At 37.8% G+C, this 23,970-nt stretch overlaps 1 protein-coding gene across 1 annotated transcript; it reads right to left on the minus strand.

The window, feature by feature from the left end:
* Window positions 1-19,867: 19,867 nt before the first annotated feature.
* Window positions 19,868-20,527, minus strand: LOC119995827. Its single transcript, XM_038842286.1, has 3 exons — window positions 20,423-20,527; window positions 19,996-20,331; window positions 19,868-19,882 (listed from the first exon to the last, which is right to left on the minus strand). Exons 1-3 carry the CDS (start codon window positions 20,525-20,527, stop codon window positions 19,868-19,870), a joined length of 456 nt encoding a protein of 151 aa, XP_038698214.1.
* Between the last annotated feature and the right edge of the window lie 3,443 nt (window positions 20,528-23,970).

Consider the following 23,970-nt stretch of genomic DNA (forward strand, 5'->3'; position numbering starts at 1 on the left):
AAAAAGCCAAAAAAAGAGAGGAAGAAAAAGAAAGGAGAAAAAGAAGAGAGGAAGAAGAGGTGTTCAACAATAAGAAGGAGAGGTAATGATTCTGTTTCCTGTTTATTCATTTATCTTCGTATTGATACCTGGAATTTGTCTGTTCACTGTGTTAAAATCTGAATTTGTTTGTGCAATGTTGAAATCTGAATTTGTGCTATGTTGATGCCTCTGTTCATGCTCAGTTTATATCTAATTCATACCCGATTATTCTCCGTTTATATCCGATTTAGATCTCCCTGCTTATTCTTTGTTTACTTGGCCATTGTTGTCCCGGTTATTCTTTGGACCTGATATCAGCTTGTGTTGATTCATATCAGACTCTAAATCTGACTCTGTTCGTATAGCTTTTGTTAATTATTTGATATCATTGTGTATGTATATATATATATGTGGTGTGCGTATATATATCAGCGTGTGAGTATATATATATGTCTGTATGTGCGTGTCTGTATGTGTATATATATATATATATGTAGTGTAAGTGTATATATATCAACGTGTGTATATATATATGTTTGTATGTGCTGTCTATATATATATGGTGTGTATATGTTGCATATATAGGTGGTGTGCGTATATATATATATACTCTGTGTGTGTTTATATATATTGTATATGTGTTTGCATATGAATATATAACAGTTTGTATATTTGTATGTGTGTGTTTATATGTTTATGATGTATATGTACTTAATTTGATATTGAATTTTTATGGCATTTGAGTACACTTTACCCCCTTATCTTGTTTGTTTTGGATGTTGGACCGGGTTGGATGTTATTCGGGCCGGAACATATATTTGGAGATTGGATTGGGCTTAAGTAATGGACCGGGCTTAGTGGCCATATTTGTATTTGTATTATTTATCATTTGTTATTTGTATATATTTTTATCTTATTTTTGTTTGACATATATATCCTTGTAAATGTAAGTTATGTAATAGGATAGTGGAAAAATAATGAAAATAATGTAGAGTAGTGTAATTTATATTTATGCATATTTAAATTGATTAGTACGCATGATAGGGGTTGTTAGTTTAGAATGCATGTTTAGGATGTATATTAGAATTTTATGCATAGATCGTTTTCCACAAATCCGCAAATTCAACAACCACGTCTTTACCAAATTTCCACATAAACAATTAATAGATACTACATTAAAGTCAAATAGGAGGAGGACTTGATGACATTCAGCTCCTGCCTAGACTTTAATTGTGTTATCTTTATTTAAACGAAAAATAAATGATAAATAAATTTATTAGATACCTAAATTAAAGTTAATTAGGAGGAGGACTTGATGACATTCAGCTCCTGCCTAGACTTTAATTATGTTATCTCTTTAAATTAAAGTATCACTTGTATTCATAAAAATCATGGTAATTCAATACATAAATTAAAGTTAATTAGGAGGAGGACTTGATGACATTCAGCTCCTGCCTAGACTTTAATTATGTTATCTCTTTAAATTAAAGTATCACTTATATTCATTGAAATCATGGAAATTTAATACATAAATTAAAGTTAATTAGGAGGAGGACTTGATGACATTCAGCTCCTGCCTATGCTTTAATTATGTTCAAATTTAAGTATCATTTGTACTCGTAAAAATAATGGTAACTGAATTGAAGTTAATTAGGAGGAGTACTTGATGACATTCAGCTCCTGCCTAGGCTTTAATTATGTTATCTCTACAAACTAAGATATCATTTGTACTCGAAAAATAATGGTAACTAAATTAAAGTTCATTAGGAGGAGGACTTGATGACATTCAGCTCCTGCCTATGCTTTAATTATGTTATCTTTTCAAATCAAAATATCATTTATATTGGCAAATAACTTTTCAAGAAAAGGCACATAGATCAATCTAGGTAACCTTTTAGGGAGTTGTGGGGTGCCTAACACCTTCCCCACACTCAATAGACCCCCTTACCTATTCTCTGGTTTGTAGACCATTTTTAGTGTCCAATTGCACTTAAATCAATTGGTGGCGACTCTAAACATTTTTCTTCCTTCCATCGCCGGTCCGCGTCGTGACCCTGGTTGCGACAACTGGCGACTCTGCTGGGGACATTGGTTTTTATACCAAAGGGGTCGAGCCTGTATGATTGATTTTTGTGCTTTTCTTATATAGTTTTTGTTAGTTCCAATTTGTGTTTGTATATTTGAGGAATTTGATAAATTTGTTCAATGTTGTAGATATCTTCATCAGATCTGGGCCTTGTGAGATTTAAATGTTAGGAATATTGGTTTGTATGCCCTCGCACACACATTCACTTATCACTGCACACACAACCCTATACCCGGGTTGCTTAGTGATTAGTGAAGGTTGACCTACCACTTTCATGGGATTCACTTCCCTGTATGGGTGGAGGAAGACACCTTCCTGGATTGACGTCCTCTTATGACATTAAGGGATGGGCTTTTGTGATCCAATGGAGCAAAAGCCACCTGATCCAGAGAACTCGTAATTAGTTAGTTAAACCACCTGTATGCACTATAGATAAACCGTAGTCACGGTTCTAAACCTCCAGACATTTTTTAGGTGGTATTACCCATCTTAGGAACAAAGGGGGCGTCTCTATCCCTAACTATTTATTTCGCATGTCCATACTATGTTATATTCCTTGTTATATGCCTTAATCATCTTCATTATTTTTGGTGTAACTTATTCCCTCTTGTATATATTGTTTTGCTTGTATCCTAACCTAACCTAACCTGTGCAGGTTAATATCCATGATTGTTTTTCTCTTTCTTTCTTTATCATTGATCATGCATACACGTTAGAGCACATCTTTGCAATCTAACTAGATAATATTGGCAGAATGACCAAGCCCATAGGAACAAGCACGGTGGAGTTGGGTGATCCAGTAGAAATCAGAGACCAGTTAGATAAGCTACAAGAAGAGTTGGGAGATAGTTTGAAAGAAGATCAGTTGTTGAGACCAGTGAAGAAGGTTTCATTCCAGACTCGAGCACCGGAAGCTTTGTCTGAGTTTTGGCAGAAGCAAGATATGAATACAAAGAAAGCGTTTAGGAGTATGTTTGGGAGAATTGATCATCTGTTGACTATCCAGACACCAGTAACTCTTCTGAAGGCGGCTATGCAACATTGGGATCCAGCATACCGTTGCTTCACTATTGGGTCAATAGATTTATCACCATTGATGGAAGAGTATGCCGAATTATTGGGGTACACCTTGCACGCTAACAAAATCTACAACCCAGGAGAAAAAACTTTTGCAGAAGCAGTTATCTCTAAGCTTTTGGGTTTACCAGTGAAGAAGATTAAAGAAATGGGAAGTACAAAGGGTGCAAGGTGGACTTTTCCAGAAGAAATATTGATGAATTTTGCTAAAGAGAATTTTCACAAGGAAGAAGGACGATTTGCTTTTGCAATGGTCATATATGGTACTGTGATTTTTCCATGCGCTGGAGGAAACATTGATAGAGGTGTGATCAAGATGGTTAATCATGTTAAACATCAAGCAACTCCAGTGCCTGCCATATTATGCGAGACTTTTCGGTCCCTTAATCACTGTCGTGTTTCCACAGAAGGGAGGTTCATTGGGTGCGCTCAGTTGCTCGGAATCTGGCTTATTAGTCACTTGAGGTATGACAAGACGGTTGGGGCTCCTTTTGTGCAGTTCCAAAAAGATGATTGTCAGTTGAGGGATCCTATTGGGGATTTTGAAAAGACAGGATTGCAACCATTTAAGCCTTCAGTGGAGAGATGGAGTTCTTTTCTATCTAGTTTGGATGAAAAGAAGATATACATGAGAGCCCCGTGGCATAAAACAGACGGATTGATTTACGGGTGTGGTGATTTCAATTGGGTTCCACTCATAGGCCCTTGGGGAATTACTAGTCAAGCACCGGCCATGTTTCTCCAACAGATAGGTGGGAATCCGTGTAGACCAGTCACTTGTCATTTGAAGGAGTTTGAATTCTCCCTTGAAGAAGAAAAAGCAAAGGCGTTAGTACGGAAGATAGTGGAGGCGTGGAGTATCCCTCAAGGAGTAAGAAAAGGTCCGCGAAATATTTATGGGACTGCTCAGTACAAGGTATGGCATGCAAAAAGAGGGAAATCTTATACAGATTATGGTATGCCCGATGAAGGGAGAAGGAAAGCAAAAGGACAATGCTCCCAAGAAAATGAAGCTGTATTTCAAGAGGTCATTGAGATAGAAGGTAAAGAGGAAAATAAAAGGGTTTCGTATCCAGATTTTACCCCAGGTAGAAGTATAGAGGTAACAGTGGAAGAAGAAATTCAAGAAATGGAAGGAGATTTACAGATGGAAGATACATCAAGTGATGATGAAATGGTTAGAGAACCACCTGGATTTCCTAACAAAGAAACGAAGATAATGTGGGAAATGTTACAAACTATGACTGAGAAATATAAAAAGTATAAAGGAAAGTTTAGAAGGATGAAAGCTGAGTTTGTCAAGAGTAAGAAAATGAAGCTGCAAGAAGATTTGCAAATGGAAAAAGTAAGGAGCAATCTTCAGGAAGAGCATACCAGGATGAAAGAGCAAGAGAGAAGTATGAAAGGAGAACTTCAAGAGGCACGAAAGGAAATTACTCAAATGAAGGGAACAATTATGACATTGGAGGGGTTAAGCTACAATGCTAAGAAGGAAATGATTGACAAAGTTGCTCAGCTAAAAAGGAATAAGGTGGAGATCAGCTCTTTGAAAGAACAAATGGAGTATGCCTTTTCAGAAAGTCAAAAATTCCAGAAACTGTATGAGGAGGACAAAGACTTCATTCAGCAAAAGGAGGCAGAAGTAGAAGAATTGAATCAACAGAATGATTTCTTACACGATGAATTGAGTGAGTTTCAACAGAAGCAACAAAACACGGAAGACAAGATCAAGTTAATCATGAGTCGAGCATTGCAGTTATCAGAATGGGCTCACAGCTATGAAAAGCGGGTACAAGATTTGAAAGTAAATCGGGCATTTAAGGCGCCAGAGTTGACTGGAGTTTCTCTGTTTTTGGCAGACTTACACAAAGACTTGTATGTGCTTAGGGAAAAGATATTTCAAACGCAATCAGCGAATTCTGATGTCATAGAGATTGATGATGAGTAAAAGATGTAAACAATTTGAGCTACAATATTTTGAATGGAATGATATTTTGCTATTATTATCTTTTTGGATTGCAAAGATTTCTTAGGACTTGCACAAATAATAATCACATGCATGCATGTTCTTAAAATAAAATAAACGAGAACTAAATGTCGTTGTTTTCATAATGCACAGAAAAATCATAAATAATCATAGCGTCCAAGAAGCAATATCGTCACCCCTATCAGACTCGCCTACAATCAAGAATTACTGAGAATATGGATCATGAAGCAGGAGAGCAAAGTCAAAGTCAGGACATAGCAGAAATAAAAGAACAGATGGCCTTATTAATGAAGAATATGGCGTTGCTGATGAAAGGAAAGGGAGTAGTTGAAAATTTTGAAACACTGGAGATTCCTGAGAATCATCTGCACCAAGAAATACCAACTTACCCACCCGGGTTTACTCCTATTCGTAATCAGCCTTTGCCTGGCTTACATCAGCATCAGTATGTTTCCCAACAGGCAACCACTCAGAATCCGACGTATATTCATCCAGTTGAGACCCATGTGCATGATAATCCCTTCCCAGTCGATGCTAATGTTGCAGAAGCTGTAACCGCCAGAGTGGCGAATGAGGGAGTTCAGAATGAAGAAAATAACTCAATAGATGCCATTAAAAAGTTGGAAAAGAGATTAAGAGCCATGGAGGGTTTTAATGTTTCAGGGATGCTGAATCCGACCAATTTGTGCCTTGTAAAGAATCTGAATATTCCGCATGATTTTGTACTACCAAAATTCAGTTTGTTTGATGGCACTGGAGCCCCTTTGGATCATTTAACGATGTATTGTCGGCGTATGCAGCCATATGCAAGTGATGAGAAGGTGTTGGTGCATTATTTTCAAGATAGTCTGACTGGGGCAGCTCAAAGGTGGTTCAATACCCTTAGTCCTTCATCAGTAGCTTCATGGGAGGATTTGGCTGAAATGTTTATGAAGCAGTATAAGCATAATGAAGAGAAGATCCCTACTATTTACGATCTGCAAGACATAACAATGAAGAATGGGGAAAGCTTTAGGGAATTTGCCCATCGATGGAGGGATTTGGCAGCCCAGATAACTCCACCCCTTTCAGAAAAGGATCTGTTGAATGCTTTTATTGATGCCCTTCAAGAGCCTTATACTTCCAACTTGGCGGGTGGTGGCCATAATAATCTAGCGGAAATGATACAGGCAGGAGAACGGGTTGAACGATGTATGAAGAGAGGGACCCTGCATTATCCTACTTTTGATAAGCCAGACCCAATTAGAAGTAAAGGCAAGAAAACTGAAGTGCATTCAGTGAATTTTGATTCAAATCCAGCTGTTTATGGGGTGCCTACTTCAGATTATCGCCCTAGAAGCAATGCCCCAAGGATGTCAAGCCCAGGAGCCTACTATAATCATACCCACACCCAAAATCCTTATCCACCCCGATTCAATACACCATCACCCAATCAATACTCGCAAAACCCAAACACTTACCAAAACTTCCAAAACCCAAACACTTACCAAAACTTCCAAAACCCAAACACTTACCAAAATTTTCAAAATCCAAACACTTACCAAAACCCTCGTCCAAATTTCCAAAACCAAAGACTCGGAAGGCCTGTTGAGCATTTCGATCCTTTGCCCATAACTTATGCTGAATGCTTCACGAAACTTCAAGCGCAAGGAGCACTGGCTCCTGTTCCGGGACGGGTCCACCAACCTCCATATCCCCATTGGTATGATCCTAATGCTACATGCTTATATCATGGAGGTACACCCGGGCACTCAACTGAAGGTTGTCTACAATTCAAAAGGATAGTCCAGGGGATGATTGAAGCGAAATGGCTGGATCTTAGTGCAATCAATAAACCAAATGTCAACAACAATCCATTGCCTAATCATGAGAAAGAGGGGGTGAATGCCATTGAAGAATTTTGTACTACAAAAAGATGGGTATCAGAGATTGCAATGTCGTTGGGCCAGTTGTTTATGGTGTTGAGGAAAGAAGGATTAGTTGAGGAAGTGGCAGTGGATATGCCCGTTCAATGTGGACTTTTTGATGACATGAAGACTTGTGAGTTCCATAGAGGACAAAGGGGACATGCTATTGAGAATTGCTGTGGCTTTCAGGAGAAGGTACAAGAGTTGATGGATTTGAAGATAATAAAGTTTGAGGTGAAAGGCCAATCAAATGAAATCAGTGTTATAGGAGGATATTATCAAGGGCCTAGGCCGAACCGTGCTCCGCAATTTGTCTTGCAGTATTATGTGGAAGATGCGCCACCAGTTGGGCCACTCAAATCAAAGATAGATCCTTTGTACAAGAATGACAAGGCTGTGCCATGGAATTATGAGGCTGAAGTTAGAGGAAAGCAAGGAGAAATGGTAGATAATATTTCTGGTGTTAGTGGAGTTACCCGGAGTGGGAGATGTTACACGAGAAATGAACCAGAAGGGAATCCGATAGTGGATCTTGAAGCTGAACGTAACAGAAAAGGGAAAGTAATACCTGAAGTTGAAGGATCTGGTTCTATTCCGGAAGAAGGTCTTTTTGTACGCCCAGAAGAGAAAAAGAAAGTTGTAACTGATGTGGAAGTCCAGGAGTTCCTGAAAATTATCCGGCAGAGTGAGTACATGATAGTGGATCAATTGAAGAAAACTCCTGCAAAAATTTCGATCTTGGAGTTGATAATGAGTTCTGAACCGCATCGACAAGTCTTGATGAGAATGTTAAATCAGGCGTACGTATCAGACAAGATTCCTACAGATTCTTTTAATGGCATTGTGGGAAATGTGTTGGCGTCTCATTTGTTGCCTTTTACTGAGGATGATGTTCCGCCTGAAGGGATGGGGCACAACAAAGCTTTGCATATTTCAGCCATGTGTCGTGGAAAGGAATTAGCAAGTATTTTGGTGGATAATGGGTCATCGCTCAATATTTTACCAAAGGAGACTTTTGAAAAGCTGCCGATTGACAGATCTTATTTAAGACCAGTGCCGATGGTGGTAAGGGCATTCGACGGAACACGTAGAGAGATTATGGGAGAAATTGAAATACCTTTACAGGTTGCAAGCGTAACTTTCAATGTACAATTTGTGGTAATGGATATCTCACCAACCTACAGTTGCCTGTTGGGACGACCTTGGATTCACACTGCAGGAGCCGTTCCCTCATCATTGCGTCAGATGCTCAAGTTTGTTCATGATGGAAGGGTTTATATAGTAAAGGGCCAGTCAGAATGGATGGTTGCTAGTTTGTCTAATAATTCTTCTATTGATGCTCCGACAGAAGGGATTGAGAGTTCATTCCAATCTTTTGAAATTGCTAGTGCTAGCTATGTGAAGGAAGGACTTTCTCCCTTAAAGCCACAAGTATCCAAGGTTACGAAGAATGTAGCAAAATTTATGTTGAAAAAGGGGTTTCACCCGGGAGAAGGACTTGGTAAGAATCGACAAGGAATTAAGAAGCCAGTAGAAATGGTGAAACATCCAGAACGTTGGGGCTTGGGTTATAAGCCAACCAGGATTGACAGGAACCGTGTGCAAGCAGACAAACAGGCGAAGAGGTTTGCTCGTTTGGGAGGAAAGGAATTGGAAGTTGAAAAGAAACCGATTCCCTGGCTTTATGACAGTTTTGTGTATGGAGGGATGCAGAACAAGATAAATTTGGCTGATATTGGGGCAGTTTTTGGAAAACTGTCATTTGGAAACTCGACAGATAAAACTGGGGCAATTTTGGCAAATATATGTGTTCAGTTTGAAGAGTTCCAAGTAGCTGTGGTGGAAGAGGAACAGAGTGCGACTGCTAGACCTTGCTTTGTCATCTCGCGTCCTTCAAATTTCAAATTAGGCAACTGGACCTGTCTGGAGCTCCCAGTATCTCTCAAGAACCTGCAAGAGTAATCCCGAGTGCACTACCATCGTGGGCCCAGCTCACGGCCTTCGTTTGGGTCTTTTGTAATGAGCACGCTTTACTTTGCTTTCAATAAATCTTATAGTATGACGATTGCATGTTCAATCTTTGTACATATTCCCTTTTCCATGAAATGAAAGTCTTTTGACAGTCATCCATATTCATGTTTCTTCATTCCCATTTGAGTTTTTGTTCTCCATTCTCAAAACCATTTTTATTCATTTCTTTCACAGGATTGAAAATGATGATAACGAAGATGACGAACTTAATGAACCAGATTTTGATGCACCCATTAGCAATGTTGAATCTGACTATGAAATAGAGGAAGAAATTGAGATTTTACCCGAAATGTTAAGACAAGTCAATCAAGAAGAGAAACTAATAAAGCCGCACCAAGAGATAACTGAAGTTGTTAATTTGGGAAATGAAACGGAGAAAAAAGAGGTTAAGGTAGGAGCTGCCTTCGAAGGAGAAAGCAAGAAGAAGTTGATAGATTTATTGCATAATTACCAGGATGTCTTTGCATGGTCTTATCAGGACATGCCCGGTCTTGATACAAGTATTGTTGTTCACAAGTTGCCATTGATTCCAGAATGTACCCCAGTGAAACAAAAGCTAAGGAGATTAAAAGCAGATATGCTTTTGAAGATAAGAGATGAAGTGAAGAAGCAGTTCGATGCTGGTTTTTTAGCAGTGGCTAGATACCCTGAATGGGTGGCAAATATTGTACCTGTTCCCAAGAAGGATGGAAAAGTGCGGATGTGTGTCGATTATAGAGATCTCAATTGTGCAAGCCCGAAGGATAATTTTCCACTTCCCCATATTGATGTTTTAGTGGATAATACAGCTAGACATTCAACTTTCTCTTTTATGGATGGATTTTCGGGTTACAATCAGATCAAGATGGCACCAGAGGATCGTGAGAAAACGACTTTTATTACCTTATGGGGAACTTTTTGTTATAAAGTCATGCCATTTGGTCTAAAGAATGCTGGTGGTACTTATCAACGAGCCATGGTCACTTTGTTTCATGACATGATGCATAAAGAAGTTGAAGTATATGTCGATGATATGATAGTAAAATCCAAAGAAGGTGAAGATCATATTGTGAATCTCCAGAAGTTGTTTGATCGATTAAGGAAGCATCAATTGAAGTTGAATCCAGCTAAGTGCACATTTGGGGCAACCTCGGGGAAGTTGTTAGGTTTCATAGTAAACAGGAAAGGAATTGAGGTAGATCCTGATAAAGTGAAGGCGATCTTGGACATGCCACCCCCTCGGACAGAAAAGGAAGTTAGGGGTTTCTTGGGAAGGCTGAATTACATTGCCAGATTCATTTCACAGTTGACGGCTACTTGTGAACCTATCTTTAAATTATTGCGTAAGAGTAACTCTACTGAGTGGAACGAAGATTGTCAGATAGCATTCGAAAAGATCAAACAATACCTGAAAAGTCCTCCAGTGTTGATGCCTCCTGTGGCTGGCAGACCGCTTATCCTCTATTTGACTGTCTCAGATAGTTCGATGGGATGTGTGCTTGGACAACATGATTCATCGGGAAGAATAGAGCATGCCATTTATTACTTAAGCAAGAAGTTTACTAGTTGTGAAGCAAATTATTCGATGTTGGAGAAGACTTGTTGCTCTTAGGTTTGGGCTGCACATCGACTTAGACAGTACATGCTTTATCATACGACGTGGTTGATTTCCAGGATGGATCCTATCAAATACATTTTTGAGAAACCTTCTCTTTCAGGGAGGATAGCTAAATGGCAGATGTTATTATCAGAATATGATATTTTGTATGTCACACAGAAGGCAATCAAAGGGAGCGCAATAGCATATTATTTGGCAGATGGAGCAATTGATGATACTCAGTCTATGGATTTGAAGTTTCCAGATATTGATGTCATGACTGTGTCGATAGAAGAGGGGAATCAGAAGGATTTGGCAACATGGACTATGTTGTTCGATGGGGCTTCTAATATCATGGGATGTGGAATTGGTGCAGTGTTAATATCACCTGATGAGAATATTATCCCGTTTACAGCTAAGTTGTATTTCGAATGTACTAACAATGTGGCTGAGTATGAAGCATGTACGATGGGAATTCAAGCTGCTATTGATATGGGGATTAGGAGGCTACAGGTCTATGGTGACTCACAGTTGGTGATTAGGTAATTGAATGATGAGTGGGAAACTAAAAATGACAAGCTCATTCCATATTACCAACATATCAAAAAGTTAGTCAAGTTTTTTGATCGGGTTGAGTTTGATCATATCCCCAGGGAAGAAAATCAAATAGCAGATGCTTTGGCAACTTTGGCGGCAATGTTTGATGTAGACCCAAAAGGGGAAGTGCAGCTAATTAAAATTGAGAAACAAGAAGTTCGAGGTTACTGTTCAAATTTGGAGGGAGAGCCCGATGGTAAACCGTGGTATCATGATATCCAACAGTACATTGAAAAGAAAGAATATCCATCAGGGGCATCAGAGAATGATAAGCGCACCATCAGGAGATTGGCGGGATCTTTCTTCTTGAGTGGAAATGTTCTTTATAAAAGGAATGACGGGATAGTTTTCCTGCGTTGTGTTGATATGGCGGAGGCTGAACTAATTATGGAAGAAATTCATGAAGGAATATGTGGGACTCATTCCAGTGGATATGCAATGGCACAGAAGATTATACGTGCAGGGTATTATTGGTTAACCATGGAGAGGGATTGCATAAGTTATGCAAACAGATGCCACAAATGCCAGATTTATGCAGACAGGACACATGTTCCCGTTAATCCATTACATGTGTTGACATCACCATGGCCTTTCTCGATGTGAGGATTAGATGTCATCGGTCCGATTGAGCCGAAGGCTTCTAATGGGCATCGTTTCATTTTTGTTGCTATTGATTATTTTACTAAATGGGTGGAGGCTGCTTCGTATTCTAATGTGACGAGTAGTGTGGTCATTCGGTTCTTGAGAAAAGAGATTGTTTGTCGATATGGAGTCCCAGAAAGAATTATCACTGATAATGGCACGAATTTCAATAGCAAAATGGTGAAGGATTTTTGTGACCAGTTCAAAATTAGTCACCATAATTCAACTCCATACCGTCCAAAGATGAATGGGACTGTCGAAGCGGCGAATAAGAATATCAAGAAGATCATCGGGAAGATGACAGAGAATTACAAAGATTGGCATGAAAAGCTCTCTTTTGCTTTATATGGTTATCGAACATCAATACGCACATCTACCGGGGAGACTCCTTTCTCCTTGGTGTATGGTATGGAAGCAGTTTTGCCTATTGAAGTGGAGATTCCATCCCTTCGAGTAGTTCTGGAGGCAGGATTGGAAGAATCAGAATGGACTCGAATGCGATATGAACAGTTGAATTTGATTGAAGAACGAAGATTACGAGCAATTTGTAAAGGGAAATTGTATCAAAGAAGATTGATGAAAGCACATAATAAGAAAGTTCGGCCTCGCAGCTTCAAGGGGGGAGAGTTAGTGTTGAAGATGATTTTGCCACCTCAAAAGGATCACCGAGGGAAGTGGACACCGAATTATGAGGGACCATATGTGGTGAAAAAAGCTTTTGAAGGAGGAGCATTAATTTTGACAAGAATGGATGGAGAAGAATTGCCTAATCCGGTGAATGCAGACGCCATAAAAAAGTATTACCCATAGCAAAAAAAAAAAAAAAAAGAAAAAAAAAAGCTCGCTAGATTGAAAACCCGAAAGGCCGATCTAGGCAAAAATTAGAGTAAAAAGCTCGCTAGATTGAAAACCCGAAAGGGCGGTCTAGGCAAAAATTAGAGCAATAAAAATCCCGCTGGAGTGAAAATCCCTCGTGGGCGCTTCAGGCAAAATTAGGGAAAAAAGAAACGTCTCTACTATAGTGAAAACCCTTCCTGGGAGGTTCAAGTAACGTTGATATCAGAAAGGTGTGGTGAAAGCAACTGAGGGGAATGAGGCAGAGGCCTTTTGAGGATTTGAGATGAATATAAGGAAATACAATGAATGACAGATAGCGAGGCTGTACGAAGGTGAATTGGTTATGATCAAAGATATACGTGATGAATTTGTGGGGAAGAAGCTTCATATGGAAATAGTCAGATTCAATAATTGCAAAGTGGGTGCACACAAAACTGGGGCAGTTTTGTGCGGAATCGGAATTATTTCATTTATATCTTGCAAAGATTTCTGCTATTTCCTTTGTTTCTAACCTTCTGGAATCATATACGTACCTCGTCAGTTTCTCTTGTTATCTATCCATTTTAATAAAATGCTCTGAGGTCATTCATTTCTGAGTTCCTAATTCATTGATTGTTTTCATCAAAATTTTGATTGCTTGCGCAAAATTCTCATATAGTACAAGCATCGCCATGCTATTGAATTTATTTGAAATTGAGTAAAGTAATAAGAGAATTATGACAAGTGCATTAGGATATTGTTCTTCACAGGGACTTGAAAGATTTTGGTGTTCTTGGCTATGAAGGAGCTAAAGGAAATTAAATGACGCTAAAAGGCATGGGGGAGTCGGAGAGATTTTGGTGTTCTTGGCTGTAAAGGAGCTGAAAGAAATTAAATGGCGCTAAAAGGCATGATGGAGCCAAAGAGATTGTGTTGTTCTTAACTCTAGGAGGGCTAAAAGAAATTAAATGGCGTTAAAAGGCATTAGTGGAGGCCAGGGAGATTTTGTTTAGCATTAAAGGTATGTCGGATTTGATGGAAATCAGATGTAAACAGTAAATCGATGGGAAGATCAGACAAAAAGAGAATGAAAGATACAAGAATAAGGGTAACATGGCAGATTGAAGATAGGATGGAATCAAAAGATGCAGTCTTCTCATGAGGGATAATGGCAGGATGATAGGGGTGATGGTGCTGACGACAATTAACCGAAGTCGAATTTTCAAAATGAAAAAAATAAAATACAATTTTCTTCATGCATTCATACACTCATGGATACTTTCTTGCATAAATTCAAACAAACAGTTTTGGCCAAGCCGGGAATGGCCTTGTGATCCCGTGCCCTTTATTTTTCTTGCACAGACATTGGCCAAGCCGGGAATGGCCTTGTGATCCCGTGCCCCTTTATTTTCTCGCACCAACATTTGGCCAAGCCGGGAATGGCCTTGTGATCCCGTGCCCTTTATTTTTCTTGCACAGACATTGGCCAAGCCGGGAATGGCCTTGTGATCCCGTGCCCCTTTATTTTCTCGCACAAACATTGGCCAAGCCGGGAATGGCCTTGTGATCCCGTGCCCTTTATTTTCTTGCACAAACATTGGCCAAGCCGAGAATGGCCTTGTGATCCCGTGCCCCTTTATTTTCCTGCACAAACATTGGCCAAGCCGGGAATGGCCTTGTGATCCCGTGCCCTTTATTTTCTTGCACAAAACATTGGCCAAGCCGGAATGGCCTTGTGATCCCGTGCCCTTTATTTTCCTGCACAGACATTGGCCAAGCCGGGAATGGCCTCGTGATCCCGTGCCCTTTATTTTCCTGCACAGACATTGGCCAAGCCGGGAATGGCCTCGTGATCCCGTGCCCTTTATTTTTCTGCACCAACATTTGGCCAAGCCGGGAATGGCCTTGTGATCCCGTGCCCTTTATTTTTCTTGCACAGACATTGGCCAAGCCGGGAATGGCCTTGTGATCCCGTGCCCCTTTATTTTCTTGCACAAACATTGGCCAAGCCGGGAATGGCCATAGTGATCCCGTGCATTTTAATTCCCATACGAAATTCGGTTGACTACGCCTTTGTTTGCCTTTTATTTCGTAAAAGACATACAAAGGGGGGCAGCTGTAGTAACCGGTTTTCGTCTGGCCAAAAATACAAAAAATAAATAAATAAATAAAAAATATATATATAAGAAAAGGGTTTGGAGGATTTCGGTGGAAAAGAGAAAAAAAGAAAAAAGGGGAGACTTTTGGGGGAAAAGTAGGGCCATGACATAATTAAAAAAATAAATAAAGAAAAAGCCAAGAAATAAGGAAATGGGGGTCATGAGAGAAAAAAGCCAAAAAAAGAGAGGAAGAAAAAGAAAGGAGAAAAAGAAGAGAGGAAGAAGAGGTGTTCAACAATAAGAAGGAGAGGTAATGATTCTGTTTCCTGTTTATTCATTTATCTTCGTATTGATACCTGGAATTTGTCTAGTCACTGTGTTAAAATCTGAATTTGTTTGTGCTATGTTGAAATCTGAATTTGTGCTATGTTGATGCCTCTGTTCATGCTCAGTTTATATCTAATTCATACCCGATTATTCTCCGTTTATATCCGATTTAGATCTCCCTGCTTATTCTTTGTTTACTTGGCCATTGTTGTCCCGGTTATTCTTTGGATCTGATATCAGCTTGTGTTGATTCATATCAGACTCTAAATCTGACTCTGTTCGTATAGCTTTTGTTAATTATTTGATATCATTGTGTATGTATATATATATATGTGGTGTGCGTATATATATCAGCGTGTGAGTATATATATATGTCTGTATGTGCGTGTCTGTATGTGTATATATATATATATATGTAGTGTAAGTGTATATATATCAGCGTGTGTATATATATATGTTTGTATGTGCTGTCTATATATATATGGTGTGTATATGCTGCATATATAGGTGGTGTGCGTGTATATATATATACTCTGTGTGTGTTTATATATATTGTATATGTGTTTGCATATGAATATATACCAGTTTGTATATTTGTATGTGTGTGTTTATATGTTTATGATGTATATGTACTTAATTTGATATTGAATTTTTATGGCATTTGAGTACACTTTACCCCCTTATCTTGTTTGTTTTGGATGTTGGACCGGGTTGGATGTTATTCGGGCCGGAACATATATTTGGAGATTGGATTGGGCTTAAGTAATAGACCGGGCTTAGTGGCCATATTTGTATTTGTATTATTTATCATTTGTTATTTGTATATATTTTTATCTTATTTTTGTTTGACATATATATCCTTGTAAATGTAAGTTATGTAATAGGATAGTGGAAAAATAATGAAAATAGTGTAGAGTAGTGTAATTTATATTTATGCATATTTAAATTGATTAGTACGCATGATAGGGGTTGTTAGTTTAGAATGCATGTTTAGGATGTATATTAGAATTTTATGCATAGATCGTTTTCCACAAATCCGCCAATTCAACAACCACGTCTTTACCAAATTTCCACATAAACAATTAATAGATACTACATTAATGTCAAATAGGAGGAGGACTTGATGACATTCAGCTCCTGCCTAGACTTTAATTGTGTTATCTTTATTTAAACGAAAAATAAATGATAAATAAATTTATTAGATACCTAAATTAAAGTTAATTAGGAGGAGGACTTGATGACATTCAGCTCCTGCCTAGACTTTAATTATGTTATCTCTTTAAATTAAAGTATCACTTGTATTCATAAAAATCATGATAATTCAATACATAAATTAAAGTTAATTAGGAGGAGGACTTGATGACATTCAGCTCCTGCCTAGACTTTAATTATGTTATCTCTTTAAATTAAAGTATCACTTATATTCATTGAAATCATGGAAATTTAATACATAAATTAAAGTTAATTAGGAGGAGGACTTGATGACATTCAGCTCCTGCCTATGCTTTAATTATGTTCAAATTTAAGTATCATTTGTACTCGTAAAAATAATGGTAACTGAATTGAAGTTAATTAGGAGGAGGACTTGATGACATTCAGCTCATGCCTAGGCTTTAATTATGTTATCTCTACAAACTAAGATATCATTTGTACTCGAAAAATAATGGTAACTAAATTAAAGTTCATTAGGAGGAGGACATGATGACATTCAGCTCCTGCCTATGCTTTAATTATGTTATCTTTTCAAATCAAAATATCATTTATATTGGCAAATAACTTTTCAAGAAAAAGCACATAGATCAATCTAGGTAACCTTTTAGGGAGTTGTGGGGTGCCTAACACCTTCCCCACACTCAATAGACCCCCCTTACCTATTCTCTCGTTTGTAGACCATTTTTAGTGTCCAATTGCACTTAAATCAATTGGTGGCGACTCTAAACATTTTTCATCCTTCCATCGCCGGTCCGCGTCGTGACCCTGGTTGCGACAGAAGGCAAAAGGAAGTTTTGGTGTGAAGGACTTTGAAGGAAATATTTTGGCAAGAAAAAAAGGAAACAAAGAGACCGAGTCATACAAGGAATTGGACTTGAATTTTGACATTAATTGAAGGAAGCTTTTGGCACTATAAAAGGGAGTCCTCTAGCACAATAGAAAACACGAATTGGAGAGCCACATTCTCTAGCTTTTGTTCTTGTTCTTGTCTCTAGTTTTCTCTTTGTTCTTGTTCTTGATTCATGACGTTCTCATATTTAGTGTCCTTGTGTTCTTATAACATGAGTAGCTAAACTTCTTTGCTAGGGCTTGATGTAGCCTAGTATGATTATTGCAAGTACTTCAATTAATTGAATGCATAATTTTGGTTCATGATTCTTGTCTTTAATTTCTATGCTTATAATCTATTGTTCGTTTGGTTGATTGGCCACCAATTCAATGCTCAATTAGATTCATCTAGCTAGGACTAAGGAACGAACCGAATTCACGTGTCTTAGTGGAATTGGAATTAAGGAAATCAATTGTCGACTGCCATGAACAAGGTTTAGGGGATTGATTGGTTGTTATAGTTCTTTAGATCGTAATGAGTTGTTAGCCTTGGGTTAAAAACTGCGAACCGAACAGGATTAATCCATTGTTAATAATATTTGTTGGCACCGCGAACGAACGAACCAACATATTTAAGAAAGAATCAACCCTTGAATCGGAACCATAATTGTTTGTTTGTTAATTGAGTGCTTGTGATAGGATTACTAGGTGAAATCATTGCCCTAGTATTTTTCTCTTATTGGATACTAAATCTGAATTTTATTTCTTTTATTTTATTTACATCAATCATTCTTCCTTTTCCCCCAAATCTCGATCATTCATCAAGTTAGGTACATTAATTAGATTAACTAGTCTTCTTGGGATCGACCTCGTACTTGCATACACTGTACTATTCGTAGACTCTTGTGCACTTGCGAGAAATATTACATCAATTGTAGCCAACTCTATTTTGTGAATATATTCGGGATGCAGTCACCTCTTGCCATACGGGATTGTGTGGACAGGTTTTAATAGTTTGCATAGTGCTAGAACACATACCACATACCTCTTTCTTTCCAACTAGTAGCTTCAACTCATGTCTCAATTTTGCCACTTCTACTTCAAGAAAGGAGTTGGAATTATTCTCATAGAAACAAGTCATTGTACCTTTTCCAAAAGTTTCTTCTCTTTCTTCCCTTAGCTTTTTTCTTTCTTATGCCACCAACTTAAACTCAATCATAAGTTCAAATTTGATTAGCTCGTCTCCAAAAAAAAATTTGTTTGTCGGCTATTTTAGCTCGAACTACAGAATGTTGACTCGAGCTAACACGCACTGATTCTACAACCTGAAGGAAAAAAATTGAACAAAATTAAATCTAAGTAAAGCACAAATAATTAATCGAATTGAATAACACAATCCCCGCACTACAACAGGATCTACTTTTTGTGGCGACAAAAGTCGCCGCAATATCATTTTGCGACGACATAAATCAGTCGCCGTAAAGTGCCGCAAAAGTTTCTATCACAAAAGGTATTTGCGGCGACAATATATGTCACCGTAAAATAGTGAACCTTTTTGTGGCGACATTTTAATGCCGTAACTATTATGGCGACAAAAGTGTCACCGCTAAATATCTTTAATTTTTTGCGGTGACGTAAAGTTTGCCGTATAATGTATGTATTTTACGGCGATAGGATTGTCACTGGAAAATAGTTTAGCGGCAACAAGAAGTCGCCACACAATGTTACTTTTAGTGGCTTACCATATTATCGCCATGGAAAATGAATTGAGTATGAAACTCATTTTGTGGCGATAGGATGTCGCCACATAAGGTCATTTTAAAAGAATTTTTTGTTATTTATTTATTTGCTAGAAATCTATTCAAGAGTTGAAGCATTTCATACATAAAAGCACCCAATAATTGCAAACTTATGGACAAAAAGTATACTAATATTAATTGCATAATTGCAAATTTATATTACATAATTCCATGTAGATCTGTTCAATACTCTACTTAATTAAGCTACGTACATCAAAGCTCAAGCAACAGTTCTTCAAAACTTTGGACATCCAATTGCTTACTAGTTACTATTGGAGGAGAGACAAGCATCAGTTCTTCAAAACTGTAGTGAGCTCCTGGTTTAATTGACCTTTACCTGGACACTGTAAAATCACCAACACTCAAATCAGAAATATATTGAACCTCATGCAGTAATTGACAAACACCTTGAGTTCCATATAAATTTGATCCCTATTCAGTGCTAAAAAGAACTAGATTGTTGCTAACAAAAAAATTGCATTGATCCAAAGTATAACAAAAAAATTCACCCAAGTAAAGGCAACTGATAAAACCAAACATACTCATACCCCCAATAGGATTCTAACCAAACTTCAAGCACATGATATAATGATCACCAACCATCAACAATTGATCTACAACCTCTTCATTTATGCCTACAGTATCAATATCATAGAGATTCCCATCGTTTATAGAATATCCTCAAAGTGGCTTAACTTAAGCGAGCATCAAAAGGTAACACTGTGACAAATTAAAGCATTTAAACATTACTCAGGGAAAAACTTTAAAGCATTCAAACACATATAATAACGTGTTTAAAATCAGGAAAAAAATTACTAACCTTTACTCTCTTTCATTTTTCAAAAATACTCAGGGTCTTATGTTAGTCGGAACTATCCTGAAACAAAAGGGAAGAAAATATAAAAAACTTATTGGTTCTATTATATTTGATGAACATAAATATATGTTACTTACTTCATAAGTACACCCTTGAAATTGTTGTTGACCCACCTTAAATTTTGCTAAAGCGGCTTGAATTGCGGCCTTAACTGTCGCGTTAACACGAGATTTAACCATCTCCACTGCAGCTTGAACGCGGGCATCAAAAGTCTCTTCCAAGTGTGTGATCCTTTGTGCAAATTCATTACGTTCTTTCAACATTTGTTCTATCTGCTCTTGCGAATGGTTTTTGCTAGTTGTAGCACCCCTAGGACCACATCCAAGTCCCCTTGCATGTCCTGATCTCTCACCAATGACACGTACAAAAGCTTCTTTTAAAGTTAGATCTACCAAACCTTCACCTGATTGTGAGGGTTGTGGCTGGCTTAGAAGATTCATCATCTCCTCCTATATTTTTAGCACATAAAGATGACTGCAACAATTAGAATAAATAAATAATGTAACAACGACATTTGAATAATTCTGTAAAATGTCGTACATGGGCATTCTTGGATTTTTCATCAGCCCATGTTCCATTTGACCGTTGGTGAGTCATCCTCCATAGCTCAGTTTGACTAGGCCTATCACCTGTCTCAGGATCCATCCGTCAAACACATATATTATAGTCAAATGAATTTTATAATTCAATGAATTTTGAAAGGCTTACATACCATCGGCTGTTGGTTGTGTCGTAATCTCTAACTGATCATGTTCCATGTCTTTCAAAGTTTCCTGCATGGAGTAGTTATTATGTAAGATACAAAATAGTAATCTTTAAACAATGTATAATGAATAAGAAGTTTATAAATTTTCATACCTGAGAATAGATGGATAAAAAATCATGATTAAATAGTACAATAACATCAAAGGAATACAACATAGTAACACTATAACCAGTCATCGTCATCATCATTGTTGACGAGATTGTCCAAGTCATCATTGTTACTACTATCCTCATCATCAAGCTCTAACTCTTCATCATCAAGCTCTTGAACTGAGTTGTGGTCAAACAAATCACCACCGACAACATTTTACCCTTGTATATCTGCTCTACTCAAGTTTTGCACATCAAAATCCTCAGATTCATATTGAATAATATTCTCTCCTAACTCATTTAATTGATATGGTTCCTCACACTCGGCGACATCTCCTTCAGAATCATCACCAACATTTTTATCAGGTATATTGTCCATGTTTCTTGGTTTTGCTGTCACGACAATACGCCAATTTTTATTCCAATTGTCTTCAACATAATATACTTGTTGCACTTGAGATGCTAAAACAAAATGCTCATTAGAATAGTGTAAGCGTGTGAAATTGAGACTTATAAAACCAAATTCATCCTTCTTATACCCCCTAGTTTGATTCCTTCCAAGACTAGGAACTTCAAACCAGTTGCATTTAAAGACTACAACTGATTTGCTTCCAATGTACTCTAACTGAATGATGTCAGTTATAATCCCATGGTAGTCCACATTCCCAGTGAGCTCATCACCTCTTACCACCACTCCACTATTTTGTGTCTTCATAGACTTTTCAGAATCTATTGTCCAAAATCTATAGCCATTAATACAGTAACATCTATGAGAAAGTACTCTAATGTCAGGACGTTGTGACAAAGAATAAAGTTCTTCAGTAGCCTTTTCATCCATTTCAGCATAGAGCTTTGATATCTATATATACACGCATTAAATATATTAGTACCATATAAATGAAAAACCACTTCTCTAATTGAAGTATAATACACACACACATATATTAACTTACACGTGCTTTAAACCAATCGATAAATTGTTCTATGTGCCTTTTCTCAATGTTATTAGGACATTCTCTTGTCAGCTCATTCATATGCTCACTATAAATACAAAGAGAAGTATCAATTATACTTTATACTATATAACACACAACTAAAGGATTTATCCAACTTAGATAATCAATAGTTCAATACCTTATCCATGGGAGAACCTCTTGACAATTTTGTAAGACATAAAAATGAGCTTGATCTAACTCATTCCTTGAAATTTGTTCATATCTCCCAACTCCTAGGGGCTTTCCAAGTTGTGAGAAAACATATAAAGTATTTGATGAATTGCCTTGTTCGCCATCAAAATTTCTTTCTGGTCGCTGCATTCTTGTTCCAATATGATGTAGATACCTCGAGCAAAATGTCATGCATTCTTCAGCAAGGTATCCCTCGGCGATGGATCCTTCGGGACGAGCCTTATTACGGACATATCCTTTAAGTGTACGCAAGTATCTTAAAAAAGTGAAAAGAAGTTCAAATTAATGACAGAACTCAACATCAAAACATAATTTAAACATAAATACATACCTTTCAATTGGATACATCCATCTATATTGAAGTGGTCCAGCAAGTTTTGCCTCATTCGCTAAATGAACGGGTAAGTGAACCATGACATCAAAAAATGCTGGAGGAAATACTTTCTCTAACTTACACAAGGTTTTCACAACTTCTTCATGTAGACGGTCCAATTTATTTGAGTCAAGGACTTTCGAGCACAGTTCCCCAAAAGCAGCACTTAACTCAATCAATGGAGTGCAAACATCCTTAGGTAAAAGTCCTCGTATAGCAAGTGGTAAAAGTCATTGGAAAAGAACATGACAATCATGGCTCTTCAATCCAGTTATCTTCCCTTCTTTCACATTTACACATTGAGAGACATTTGAAGCATAACCATCAGGGAATTTGACATCTTTCAAAAAATTACATAGAACTCTCTTTTCTTCCATCGACAATGTGTAACGTGTAGGTGGTAAAGTATATTTATCACCTGATCGGATTGGATGGAGTTCCTGCATTATGCCTAATTCTTCAAGATCTAGACGAGTTTTTATCGTATCCTTTGACTTACCCTCAAGGCCCATAAGTGTACCCAATATACTATCACATATATTTTTTTCAATGTGCATCACATCAAGGTTATGTCGTACCAATTGGGTTTTCCAGTACGGAAGTTCAAAGAAAATGCTCTTCTTTTTCCAATTATCCTCATTTCTATCACCGCGCTTTCTTTTTCCATTAGCTTTTCCGAATATAATTTGCTCAAAATTGGCATACTGATCAAGTACATAATCACCTGAGGGAGGCTTAGGAGGAAGTCTAACTTCATGATTGCTACCAATGACCGACTTACGATGTCTCCATGGATGCCCAACTGGCAAGAATCGACGATGGTCCATATAACATTGCTTTTGGCCATATTTAAATCTAAAAGAACTTGTTTCAATGTTACATGAAGGACAAGCTAATCTCCCTTTGGTACTCCACCCAGATATCGACCCATATGCTGAAAAGTCATTAATGGTCCACATTAAAGCTGCCTGCATTTGAAAGTTTGATTCTAACGATGCATCATAAGTTTGAACACCGCATTCCCATAATTCTTTCAACTCGTCAATCAATGGTTGAAGGAATGCATCAATATCATTACCTGGACTTTTGGGTCCTGGGACAACTGATGATATCATAAAGTAAGATTGCTTCATACACAACCACGGAGGCAAATTATATGGAATTAGTACAACCGGCCAAGTGCTATATGATGTACTCATGTTACCAAAGGGATTAAACCCATCTGTTGCTAGTCCAAGCCTTACATTACGAGGCTCCATGGCAAAACTCGGATGTTTCTCATTAAAGGATTTCCATGCTATAGAGTCAACTGGATGTCTTAGGACCCCATCCTCAACACGGTCTTCTTTATGCCAACGCATAGCAGCAGCTGTTTGTGATGACATAAATAGTCTTTGTAGTCTTGGTGTTAAAGGGAAATAACGTAAAACCTTTCTTGCAATTTTGTTTCTCTGGCTTCTCATCTCTCCGCCCTGATTCTACCTTGACTCTCCGCAAATTGGACAACTATCCAAGTCAGTATACTCTTTGCGATACAAGATGCAATCATGGACACATGCATGAATCTTTTCGTAGTTAAGGCCAAGGTCTTTAATAATTTTATGAGCCTCATACATAGATTCAGGTGATTTGTTGTTTGGAGGCAAAGCTTTTTTCAAAATCTTGAACAACGT

This window comes from Tripterygium wilfordii, chromosome 1, assembly GCF_013401445.1.
Source record: "Tripterygium wilfordii isolate XIE 37 chromosome 1, ASM1340144v1, whole genome shotgun sequence".
NCBI classification, from domain to species: domain Eukaryota; kingdom Viridiplantae; phylum Streptophyta; class Magnoliopsida; order Celastrales; family Celastraceae; genus Tripterygium; species Tripterygium wilfordii.